The sequence below is a fragment of the Oryctolagus cuniculus genome, chromosome 5 (genome assembly GCF_964237555.1).
Source record: "Oryctolagus cuniculus chromosome 5, mOryCun1.1, whole genome shotgun sequence".
In the NCBI taxonomy this organism is placed as follows: Eukaryota; Metazoa; Chordata; class Mammalia; order Lagomorpha; family Leporidae; genus Oryctolagus; species Oryctolagus cuniculus.
Genome location: NC_091436.1, coordinates 125856528 through 125868339, shown reverse-complemented (window position 1 = coordinate 125868339; position 11812 = coordinate 125856528). Strand labels below are relative to the sequence as shown.

Below are 11812 nucleotides of genomic sequence, written 5' to 3'. Positions count from 1 at the left end.
TGTCAGCATGAGACAGCCAGGAGCCCCGGATGGGGAGAAAGCCCCAGGAAGCCATGTCCCTCCCTCCCTTGGGGTCACTGATTTCAGATGTCCTCAGCCTCCTTCCCTGACGTGTTTCTCTCCTAGACTCAAAAGCTGGAGCAGGACCCAGCGTTCAGCCCGGTGGTTAAAATACGGGTTGTCCACATCCCGCAGCAGAGTGCTTGGGTTCAAGTCCCAGCTCCATTCCCAGTCCCCTGGGAGGCAGCAGCAGGTGCCCAGGGAGCAGGTAGCTGGCTCCCTGCCGACCATATGGGAGTCCTGGATTGATTTCAGGCTTTGGCCTGACCCAGCACTGGCTGCTGCCAGCATTTGGGGAAAGACCCAGCAGATGGAAGCTTTCTCTCCCTTTCTCTCTGTCTGCCTCTTAAGTAAATTAAAAAAATCTATTTATGATTGTCAACTTGAAGGGCAAAGCAACACAGAGAGGGGGAGGGGAAAAGATAGAGCTATCTTTCATCTGCTGATTCATTTCCCAAATGCCCACAATGGCCAGGGCTGATCTGAACTCCAAGCCTGGTCTCTCACATGGGTGGCAGAGGCCCAAGAACCTGAGTCATCTGTTGCCTCCCAAGATGCAATAGCAGGAAGCTGTATCAGAAACAGAGTAGCTGGGACTGGAACTGACACTGATATGGGTGGGTGTTGCACGAGCAATGGCTTAATCCACTGGCCCACAACACATGCCCATGCCCCTCAAATACATTTTTTTGAAAGGCAGAGCTAGAGAGAGACAGAAAAGGAGGTCTTCCATATGCTGGTTCACTCCCCAAATGGCCACAATGGCCAGGGCTGGGCCAGGTGGAAACCAGGAGCCAGGAGCTTCTTCTGGGTTTCCCACATGGGAACAAGGGCCCAAGCACTTGGGCCATCTTCATCTGCTTTCCCAGGTGCATTAGAAGGGACCTGGATCAGAAGTGGAGCAGCTGGGACATAAACCAGTGCCAGTATGGGATGCTGGTACTGGGTGGCAGCTTAACCCACTATGCCACAACACCAGCCCCAATACATTTTTTAAAAAAGCATTACTTATTCTTTTTGACAGGCAGAGTAGACAGTGAGAGAGAAAAAAGTATTACTTATTTTAAAGTCAGAGTTTTATTTATATATTCTATCTGCTGGTTCACTCCCCAAATGGCCCAGTGGCCAGAGCTGGGCCAGGTCGAAGCTGGGAGCCTAGAACTCCATTCGGGATTCCCACATGAGTGGCAGGGGCCCAAGCATGGGGACTATCTTCTGTTGCTTTCCCAGGCATATTAGCAGGGAGCTGAATCAGAGGTGGAACAGCAGAGTTGGCGCTGTGGCACATTGGATTAAAGCCCTGGCCTGAACCACCGGCATCCCATATGGGTGCTGGTTCCAGCCCCACTGCTCCACTTCCAATCCAGCTCTCTGCTATGGCCTGGGAAAGCAGCAGAGGATGGCCCAAGTGCTTGGGCCCCTGCCCCTACTTAGGAGACCCAGAGAAAGCTCCTGGCTCCTGGCTTCTGAACAGCTCAACTCTGGTCGTTGCAGCCATTTAGGGGAGTGAACCAGCAGGTGGAAGACCTCTCTCTTTCTCTCTCTCTCTTTCAAATAAATAATTTTTTTTGAATCAGTGCTCTTATGGGATGCTGACATCACAGGTGGTGGCTTAACACTACCCCTCAAATAAAATTAAAAATTTGTTTTTCTTAAAGTAAAAGTACTGCCACAAACCCCAGACCCAGACTACTTGGGTTCAAAACCTGGCATGACCACTCCCACCAGAGAGGTGAGCTGACTTGCTCAAGATTCAACAGGAGGTGCAGAGCTGGGGTCTTCTGATCTGATCCAAAGCTTTTTCAGTGAACCCTTTCCTTAGCAAAATCTAAACCACACGAGGCAGGCATCTGAGCCCTCTGCAGGTACACAAGAACTCAGGAGGGTGCAATGACCGCCATTCTAATTCCTACAGAGGCTGAAGTCAAGGAAAAATCCATCCCAAGCCAGACTAATAATGTCTGGCTCTGAGCTATAACAGGTGTGTGGCAGTCCCCTCTCCCACCACATGAGGTCAGCATCGAGTCACCCACGGCTTCTAGCACCAGTGCCTCCCCTATTATCAGGGAGCTCTCCTGTCAATCCAGGACTGGGGAGACAGACCATGGAGTGTTATTTGGAAGGATGACCTGGGAACTTTGAATCAGGCTGCAGCGTGGTCAGGGCTCTGACATCACCTCCTCAACAGCAGTCCTCTTGGAGGCTGGGTCCCTCCAGCCTTCTCTCTGCTGCTTCCTGGATTCCCTTTGTCGTACCCCTACTCCCTACCCCCACCCACCCCAGCCAGGCTCATCTTCAGGGAAACAGGCCCGGTTTCCATGGTGACCAGCCGGTCAGCTGGCTCCTTCCCCCGCCCCCTCCCTTCACCCCCCTTCTCCTGGAGCTTCCAGGGACGGGTAATGTGTGTGAATGGGAAGGCAGGGGTGGTCTTTTGTCTCCTGGGAGCTCTGGGTTTGGTTGTCCACCCTCCAAGACCCTTGAAGTAGAGACAGGAAGACAGTGCGGGGTCAGGAGGAAGATGACAATAGCCACATGGGGATGGGAGGCTCCCGTGAGAGTTAGGAAGGGCCAAGGTGAGGCGCTCTGCTGGCAGAACAGGCGGAAGCCTGGCTGGGAGAGGCTGGAGTTAGCTGCGAGGCAGACGTCCCAAGAAGCACTGGGTGCTGCACTGGCAGCAGCCGGCCCCTGGGAGCCTCTTCTGTCACCAGGAGGGAATGAGGACCCTGCCTCTTCTGGACCACCTCCCCCCCCCCCCCAAACTGGGAGGGCCATGGAGCCACAGGGTGACACGGAGCCATCTTCGCCTCCCCCGGAAAGGGCAGAGTGGGGAAACGGAGGCAGGACCCTCCTGCCCCAGACCTTGGTGCTTGTTCCTTGTCTCCAAAGATCACACAGGCAGGCTCTGCCTCAAGCTAGCTTTCCAGCCCCCAAGTAGCTTCTGAGGCTTTTGCATGGGACAGGTCTACATTCTGGGGAAAAGCTCTGTGAGTGCTGAAAGGTGACCTGAGTAAACCTCCCATCCTCCCTCCCTCTGCCTGGGTCCCTGTGGGTAACTGAGGAGCAGAGTTGCTCTGTCAAAGGCCTTAGGGACACAGGGCAGGAGGCTGCTGAGCTGGTGCGCATGGACTGATCAGGCATGGCCTTCATCGTGTTCTGTTCTAAGGGCTGCTTTCCACCTCTTGCACTTTGCGCGAGACTTTTGCTCCTGGACAGTAGGGAACAGCTTTTCATTTCTGTGCGGGGGGCACACAGTAGGCGCCTAATGCCTTTTACCGAATGGATGCAGTACAAGGATGAATGAGTGCGTCTCCGCCAGCCAGTTTCCTGTCTGTCTTTCCCCCGGGAGGCCCGAGCAGCAGGGTGTGGCGCCCCTGGCGGGTAGGGCTGGGGCCGGTGCGCCCTCCACCCTTCCCTGCTCCGTGGTCCCGGACTTTGCCTCCTACGCTCACAAATACCCTAGAGGTTGTCCAGCCAACGTCCTCACTGCACGGACGAAGAAATGAAGGCTCAGAGAGGAGAAGGCATGTGCCCAAGGTCACACAGCTCATTCATGGCAGGGCCAGGACTTAGAGTTCGAACACGGGCGTCCTGCGCTCCAGCCCAGGGCGCCGGCCGCACTTCGTCGCCTCTCCAGGGCCGCTCAAGGGGAGGCAGGTGGTTCAGCGAAGGCCGGGCCACCGTCCTCCCCTGCTCTCCGCCGGTCCCTCTTCGGGTCTCGATTCCAGCCTCTTCCCTTTCCCTCTCAAGTCCGGTTCCTGCCTGAACTCTACCACGCAACCTGGGAACAAGATCCTGCCCTGGGGTTCCGGGACTCGGTGTCCTCTCCCCACCCCTCAAGCCCCTGGAAGCTGCGGGAATCAGGATGGGGAGGGAGGTTGGCTGGACCTCGGGCGCCCCTCGGCGGAGGCCAGACCCGGAGCTGCGGCTGGAACCGTCTCTGGAGGGGCGCGCGGGGAGCGGCCTCGGGCGCGGGGACCGGTGGTGGGGAGCCCCTGTTGCTTCTTCTCTTTGGGGGGGTGGTTATTAGGTAGGCTCGGGAAGGCGGAGTTTGGGGGGCCGGGGGCGGGGCTCGACTGCGTGGCGAGGAAGAGGGGGGAGCGCTGGCTCCGACTCGGCTCAGACAAAAGGCGGCGGCGGGAGCGGGCGGGAGGCGGAGCGGCGCCGCGAGGGCCTCAAGGTGACACCCGCCCCCGGCCCCGGCCCCCCCAGCCCGGCCCCCAGCCCGCCTCCCCGCCCCGGTCCCCAGACCCCTCTCCCCCGGTGCCCTTCCCAGGCCCCCTCCCCCCGGCAGGGGGGGTGGGGAGCAGTGAGGGCCCCGCCCCCTCCGCCCCCTCCCCAGGGCCCGCGCAGGATGCCCCCGGCCCCCAGCAGCCCCCCGGGAGGTCCTGAGCTCGACGCGCCCCCTCTACGCCATGTCCCCCCCTGGCTCGGCCGCGGGAGAGAGCGCCGGCGGCGGCGGCGGCGGTGGCGGCGGCCCCGGGGTCCCGGAGGAGCCCATGGCGGCAGTGGCGGACGAGGGCCCCGCCCGAGAGGAGGTGAGAGCCGGCGGCGCCCCTTCCCCGGGCGCGGCTGCAGCCCGGTCCCCATCCCCCAGCAGCGCGCGGCCCCCGCCGGTTCCGCCGCAGCGCGGCCGGCGCCCCGCACCCCGAGCCGGGCGCCACAGCCGCAGTCCGGCGCCGCCGCCCCCACCAGGCGGCCGGAGCTGTCCGCGGTAGCGGGGAAGGGGACCGCGCCGGGGGCGGGGCTGTGGGGGGGGTCCCGGGCAGGGGGAGGGGCTTAGGGGCGGAGCCTCGCGGACCCCGGGCCGGTAATGGGGGGGGGGGCTAAGCTGCTACCAGTGGTGGGGGCTGGGGGGATCCAGTCTGACGAAGGGGATGCCCCCTAGAAGGCCAGGAAGGGAGACCTGCATGGGTGACAGAGCCAGGACCGGAGCTGGGAAGTGGTGGGGTTACCTGAGGGGGAGCCCTAAGAAGGTCAGGCATATAGAGGCCATTAACCCTCGGGGTGACTGGGAGTGGGTGTGTGCACCTCTCTTTCCCAGTGTCCCTGCTGCTCCCCCAGGGGATCCTAAGCCCCAGGGTCCCGCAGTCTTGGTACTAAGCAGAGCCCTATTTGGGGTGCCTCCTCTTGTGTCCTCAAACTGGAGAAGAGGGACTGAGGAAAGTACTAGAAGGCTCCCCCCACATTCACAGTCACTCTGCACTAGGGAGGGAGCACACACACAGAGCTGCTTCCAGGTGTGCTCACGCTGGGACAAGCACACAACCAGGTGGGCACACAGATGCGCGCGCGCGCACACACACACACACACACACACACACCTCCCAAGGACAAGGCTCCCTCAAGGCACATGAGCCCTCACTGCCTCGTTAGGATGCGCTGTGTGCTGTTCCCTGTCCCATCTGCGTGTCTGTGCTTGGAGCTCCAGGGCACGGAGCCTGTGCCTGTGCTCGGCTCCTCCCCTCCGTTCCCCTGCTGGCTTCCGGGTCAGGCCTGGAGAACGGAGGGGTAGGTCAGGATCAGCAGGGCAGCCAGTGAGTAGGGGTGGGAAAACACAGGCCAGTGTGAGAACTCCAACTCAGCAGTCATTGATGATGCAGCTGCAGGGTGTGAGCCCCATGGCAGGCACCCTGGCCACAGGAGCCCTCAGTCTTGTGGGAGACATGTAAGCCACTTACCTGACCAAGCAAGGGGCAGAAGGAGCCAAGAGCTTTGACAGACGGGTCCCAGGAGAGTCCCCAAAATTGTTTTCTTTTTGACAAATGGCTGGGCTTCACACATCTCCTTCCCTGCCCCCTCCCCAGCTGCACGCCTGCGCCCTTCTGCTCAGGCACCCCAGCTCCCGCCTTCCCTTGCTAGAACAGTTGGGGTACGGGAGAGAGACTCACAGGATCTGGGGTCCCTGGGGACTGGGGTTGCGCCTCCAAGGTATTTGGTGGGCGGTGAGGATTACGGCGGGCCTCGGCTAAACCTGGGACTGAAGGGGTAGGTGGGAGAGGGGTGAGTGGGTCCCTCCCCTCCCAGCTTCCTGCAACACCTGGAAGGGGTCTGGGCCGGGCACCTGCCTTCGCTGACACCTGTCTGTCTGTCCTCCCTCCCTCTGACCACACCTCCTCCCGTCTCACTGCCATCTTCGCGTCTGTCTTTGCACTTGTCTCTCTGGGTGCCACCCTATCCGTCCCTGTCTCTGCCACCCGGGCCTCCATCTCTGGCTCTGATCCACTGCTGCCTCTCCGGCGGGGGGCGGGGGCCTCTCTCTGCGCTTCCGGGGATTGGCATTCTGGCCCCTTTTTCTGTCTCCTGGCTCTCACTGGACCACCTCTGTGTGTATCTCTGGTCTCTGGCTCCCATCTTGGTCCTACTGTCACTCTTGAATGCCCTTTGTTTGTGACCTCCTCCCTGTCATCTCTGGTGCCGACTCCACCCCTGCATCTCTGTGCTGGGTCCTACCCACCCCTGTCTCCCTTCCCATCTGAGCAGCAGCGTCCCATCCAGCCCTCTTTCACCAAGTCCCTCTGCCGTGAGTCCCACTGGAAGTGCCTCCTGCTCTCGCTGCTCATGTACGGCTGCCTAGGGGCCGTGGCCTGGTGTCACGTCACCACGGTGACCCGCCTCACCTTCAGCAGCGCCTACCAGGGCAACAGCCTCATGTACCACGACAGCCCCTGCTCCAACGGCTACGTCTACATCCCCCTGGCCTTCCTGCTCATGTTGTACGCCGTCTACCTGGTGGAGTGCTGGCACTGCCAAGCGCGCCACGAGCTGCAGCACCGCGTGGACGTGAGCAGCGTGCGGGAGCGCGTGGGCCGCATGCAGCAGGCCACGCCCTGCATCTGGTGGAAGGCCATCAGCTACCATTATGTCCGCCGCACCCGCCAGGTCACCCGGTACCGCAACGGAGATGCCTACACCACCACCCAGGTGAGGAGCTGGGGAGGGTGCTTGGTGGGAGGAGGGGCGCAAGGCACAGTGAGCGTCCACTAGCCGCTGCAACAGGGCAGCAGTGACCCTGCTAACAAAGGCAGATGCTGTCGGAGCCAGGCTTGGTTCTAGGGCCCAGTTATTAAATCATTTTTTGGACCCCCATAACAGATGGGTAAGCGTTTTGTCCACTTTCCAGATGACGAAACTGAGGCGGTTGGGTAACATACCAGGTCGGGTAGCTAGTATATGATGGTGGTGGTGGGGGATTCAAACTCCAGCGGCCTGGCCCCAGGGTGTGCACTGTTTCCTGCTTAATGGCTGGAGATGGGAACGTGCTCCGTGTCACAGCGTGCTCGCAGCCGCTCAGTGCAGTGACTGCCGCCGAGTCCCCTGTCCCAGGTAAGTGAGAACGCCTGCCCAGGGTCTGCAGCTCCCAAGTCCAAGGCTCCCAGGTCAGGTGAGCCCAGGAGGCTTTGTGGAGAGCTAGCGGCAGGGCAGGCAGCTCTTCCGGGAGGAGATAATCGGGCCCTGGGGACATCGGGGAGTTGGGCTCAGCAGGCAGAGGCCAGGGTCAGTGAGCAGCAGGAAGGCGGCTGAGTGAGAGCTAAGGCAGACTACAGGAGGCCACACAGAGAAGGGGTCTCTGGGGACCTCCTTCGGAGGGCCCATTTGCAAACACATCTGCAAAAGGGAAACAGAGAGCAGGGGCAAAAGGATCAGGCATGCCCTGGGCGGGCTGACTCCAGAGCAAGCAGCACTTAACCCAACTCGCAATGCACACAAGCCCCATTCTCATCTCTAACTTGCTGGTTAGGCTGAGGGCCTCAGGTGCTCATGGCCAAGATCCTACCTGGCTCCAGCAGGTGTCCAAGTCACGACAGGGCTTAGGGTTTGAGCAGGCAATACCAGGCGCGAGGAGGCGGGCACCGCGAGGCTGCCGCCCGCCACTCCAGGTCCACCTCCCTCCCCTGCGACGCAGGTCTACCATGAACGCGTCAACACGCACGTGGCCGAGGCCGAGTTTGACTACGCGCGCTGCGGCGTCCGCGACGTGTCCAAGGCGCTGGTGGGGCTGGAGGGCGCGCCGGCCACACGGCTGCGCTTCACCAAGTGCTTCAGCTTCGCCAGCGTGGAGGCCGAGAACGCGTACCTGTGCCAGCGCGCGCGCTTCTTCGCCGAAAACGAAGGCCTGGACGACTACATGGAGGCGCGCGAGGGCATGCATCTCAAGAACGTGGACTTCCGCGAGTTCATGGTGGCCTTCCCGGACCCGACCAGGCCGCCCTGGTACGCCTGCTCGTCGGCCTTCTGGGCCGCGGCGCTGCTCACGCTGTCCTGGCCGCTGCGCGTGCTGGCCGAGTACCGCACAGCCTATGCGCACTACCACGTGGAGAAGCTCTTCGGCCTGGAGGGCCCCGGCTCGGCGAGCAGCGCGGGCGGCGGCCTGAGCCCCAGCGACGAGCTGCTGCCCCCGCTCACGCACCGCCTGCCGCGGGTCAACACGGTGGACAGCACGGAGCTCGAGTGGCACATCCGCTCCAACCAGCAGCTGGTGCCCAGCTACTCGGAGGCGGTGCTCATGGACCTGGCGGGGCTGGGGGCGCGCTGTGGCGCGTCGGCGGCGGGCGGTGGCTACGCGCCCACGTGCCGCTACGGCGGGGTGGGCGGCCCGGGCGCGGCGGGCGTGGCCCCGTACCGGCGCAGCTGCGAGCACTGCCAGCGTGCGGTCAGCAGCTCATCCATCTTCTCGCGCAGCGCCCTGAGCATCTGCGCCAGCCCGCGCGCCGGCCCGGGGCCCGGCGGCGGCGCGGGCTGCGGGGGCAGCCGCTTCTCGCTCGGCCGCCTCTACGGCTCGCGGCGCAGCTGTCTGTGGCGCAGCCGGAGCGGGAGCGTCAACGAGGCGAGCTGCCCCACGGAGCAGACACGCCTGTCGAGCCAGGCCAGCATGGGCGACGACGAGGACGAGGACGACGACGAGGCCGGGCCGCCGCCGCCCTACCACGACGCCCTCTATTTCCCGGTTCTGATCGTCCACCGGCAGGAGGGGTGTCTGGGCCACAACCACCGGCCGCTGCACCGCCACGGCTCCTGCGTGGAGACCTCACTGTGACCTGCGGTCTCCGCAGCGACCCGCGCTCGCTGCCCTCCCGTGAGCCCCGCGTGCAGCGGGCGGAGGGCGTCGCGCGGTGACCGAGGCCGTGCAGGGTACGACCCGCAAGGGCTGGGGAGGTGAGGGCGCCCCGGAGACTTCCGCTGGGGCCCTGTATATAGCGAGACGGGTGGGTAGGAAGGGGTGGGCAGCTCCTGCCTCCAACAGCCCCCTCGTCCCTCGGGGGACGCCTCTTCTCCACGCCCACTCGACCTTTCCCGGCCAGACCTCCTCTCCCATTCCCCCCCACCCCCACCCCGGGGCCTCCTGACTGTTACTTGACGACCGGGTGCGTGCAGCTGGGGCCCTGTTGGTCCAGGCCCTCCCTGGGCTGCGGTGGGGGAAGGGAACTTGGGCTTCCCTTCTTTGGTTGCTCCGGGGGCCTTTGCGGAGGCAGCCGAGGTTTGGCGGACAGCAGGGCTGGCTTCCCCCCAGCTGAGAAACTCAGCGGCTCCGAGGCTGGGGCCAGGTGGCAGCCCCAGTGTGCCATCCCAACGCCCTGGAAATGTCGACCTCTCTTGGCGCTGGCCCCAAAGCTGGGGCTTTCCTTTCCACAGCTCCCTCCGCTCTGCTGTTGTTTATCTCGCTGGCCCCAGGAGTCCGGGTCTCGGTGGAACTGTGCACATCGCACAGGCATCGCTCACCTCCGGCTCCCTGGCGGGGGAAGGAGCGTGGCCAGGGCGCAGGGCAGCAGGGCAGCGGCTGTTTGGTGGGGGAGGCAGGGATGGGGCGGCTTGTGGCAGGCCCTGTGCCTCAGCCCTGCCTCTGAACTCTGCAGCCTTCCCGCTGGGTCCAGAGCCCAGGCAGCACTCACTGAAGCTGACCAGGGTGAGCGACTCAGAGAGCGCATGGGACACACCTGAGTGACAAGGAGCAGCTCTGGAAGCGGGTGGGGGTTAAGGGGGAGGGGCAGTGCAGGGCAGATGGAGGGATCTACCTGGTGGGGACACTGCTTGGCCCTGGGATCTGCCCCTAGGGGCTGAGCACGTTGTCCAAGCTCCAGCCGAAGGGCCACTCAGTCCCAGTGGCAGGGTCAGAGACAGGAATTCTCTCCGTCTTGCCCAGCCCCTGCAGTCTCTTCTGTTCCATGAGCTGAAGCCCTGCTGTGTGTCCCAGGGTCTTCAGAGGGGCATCCTGTCACACCCCCCCCCCCACGCTGGCCCCGGTCCTGTTCCCCCACCGAGGCTCAGGCACCCCGTCTGTCCCTGTGCCGGCCTCCGCCCGATGTGCTTCAGTGTGCATGTCTGTGTGCGAGCCCTGCTCCTCCACTGCCCTGGCTAAAGTTTCCCCAGCAGATTTAGCGCCCGAGGATCGAGCTCCCATTTCCGGCTAGAGAGGATAAATAACCCCTGGGCCCCCAAGGCACCACTGACCCCTGATGCTTCTCACTTCACCTGAGCCACGGCCAGCCAGCCAGGCCTCCACCTATGCAACATCACCTTGGGCCCCCCTTTGCCCTTCCTCCCCCCTCCCCCACCACTGGGGGCTGTGTGGACCCCCACCCCCGCCTGTCATCAGGTCAAGCTTTATGTTTGGGCAGACAGGGCTGAGTGAGGACGGAGGGGGCCGGAGAGGGGGTCAGCCGGGTGGGAGGCGATGGCTGCCTCCTCTCCCCGCCTGCTGGCACGAAGCGGCCTGCGCCCCGAGTCTGTGCTCCTCGGGGGTGCTGGCAGTCGGAGCACCCCCTGTCTCCTCTGAATGGACATCTGTGAGGTACAGGTGGTGAGCTGTGGCCTCAGGCGCCATCTCTGGGCCAGCTGGCACCTGGCTGGCCGGCCCTCCTCCTGGCTCCTCCTCCCCCAAGGCGCAGCCCTGCCACAGAGCCCGGCCTTGGAAGAGCAGACAGGAGCCCTGTTATTCTTTTTTTTGCCTGTATCGACCATCTCTGCCTCGGTCTTCTCACACAGCCTCACCTCCCACACACGCACAGACTTAGAAAGAAACCAATTCTTTGGTCTATTTTCTTGGTAGCTTTATTGATTGCCGAGGAAAATGAAAACCCGAAAATTAATTAATCTAAAATTAAACTTTACACTGAATGTTCTTGTTTCTGTAATTAGAACCTCTGCTAGCAGCTGTGGCTACACACACACACACTCACACTCACACACACCCTCACACCTACACGTTTGCACTCCGGAACTGTCAGAGGGTGTCGGGTAGAGTCTAGGTCGCCGAGACAGGCACGCACACACAGTCACTCCCAAGCCCCCTTCGGTGCTCTGCTCAGCGCCTGCTTGTTGGAAGGAGTCCCAGCAGAGCAGGCACCCCCTGGGGCTGAGGCTATAGCCCCGGGTCTGAAGGTTCTGGGCTCCTCTGCTCAAGGAGGATGGGGGAATTGGGCTCCGCCTGAACCCAGTGGTCAGGGCCTCTTGGGGCCCCCTGGGCTGAGCTGGTTCTGTTGGAGGCGGCCGCAAGGGTGCGCAGCTGCAGAGTGCGAGGGCTCATGCAGGGCCCCTGGCAGGCCTCCATGTCTCCTGGGGACAAGGGCTTGAGGGGCGGGCTGGGCCTGGCTCGGGAGAAGACAGGTCTCTGTCAATTGGGTGCATCACACTGTGGCCTTTCCGTTGTGGATTTCCAAGCGCAAAGATTGTACAAATCGAACTGGTGGACAATAAAGTTGTAGATGACTCACTGACTCCCTTTCCCAGGGTGCTGCTCCTCCCCCAGCCCTCCCGC

General features: G+C 62.5%; 1 protein-coding gene across 1 annotated transcript; it reads left to right on the top strand.

Moving 5' to 3' along the window:
- The first annotated feature begins 3945 nt into the window (after positions 1 to 3945).
- On the top strand, positions 3946 to 11771 carry TMEM151B (transmembrane protein 151B). Its single transcript, XM_051854674.2, has 3 exons — positions 3946 to 4595; positions 6541 to 6981; positions 7964 to 11771. Exons 1-3 carry the CDS (start codon positions 4473 to 4475, stop codon positions 9092 to 9094), a joined length of 1695 nt encoding a protein of 564 aa, XP_051710634.1. The 5' UTR covers positions 3946 to 4472; the 3' UTR covers positions 9095 to 11771.
- The last annotated feature ends 41 nt before the right edge of the window (positions 11772 to 11812 follow it).

Excerpts from the sequence above, each read along its gene's own strand:
- TMEM151B (XM_051854674.2), top strand. The coding sequence starts at position 4,473 with ATGTCCCCCCCTGGCTCGGCCGCGGGAGAGAGCGCCGGCGGCGGCGGC. Across the intron at positions 4,596-6,540 it reads AGGGCCCCGCCCGAGAGGAG|CAGCGTCCCATCCAGCCCTC; the intron begins GTGAGAGCCGGC and ends CCATCTGAGCAG. Across the intron at positions 6,982-7,963 it reads ATGCCTACACCACCACCCAG|GTCTACCATGAACGCGTCAA; the intron begins GTGAGGAGCTGG and ends CCTGCGACGCAG.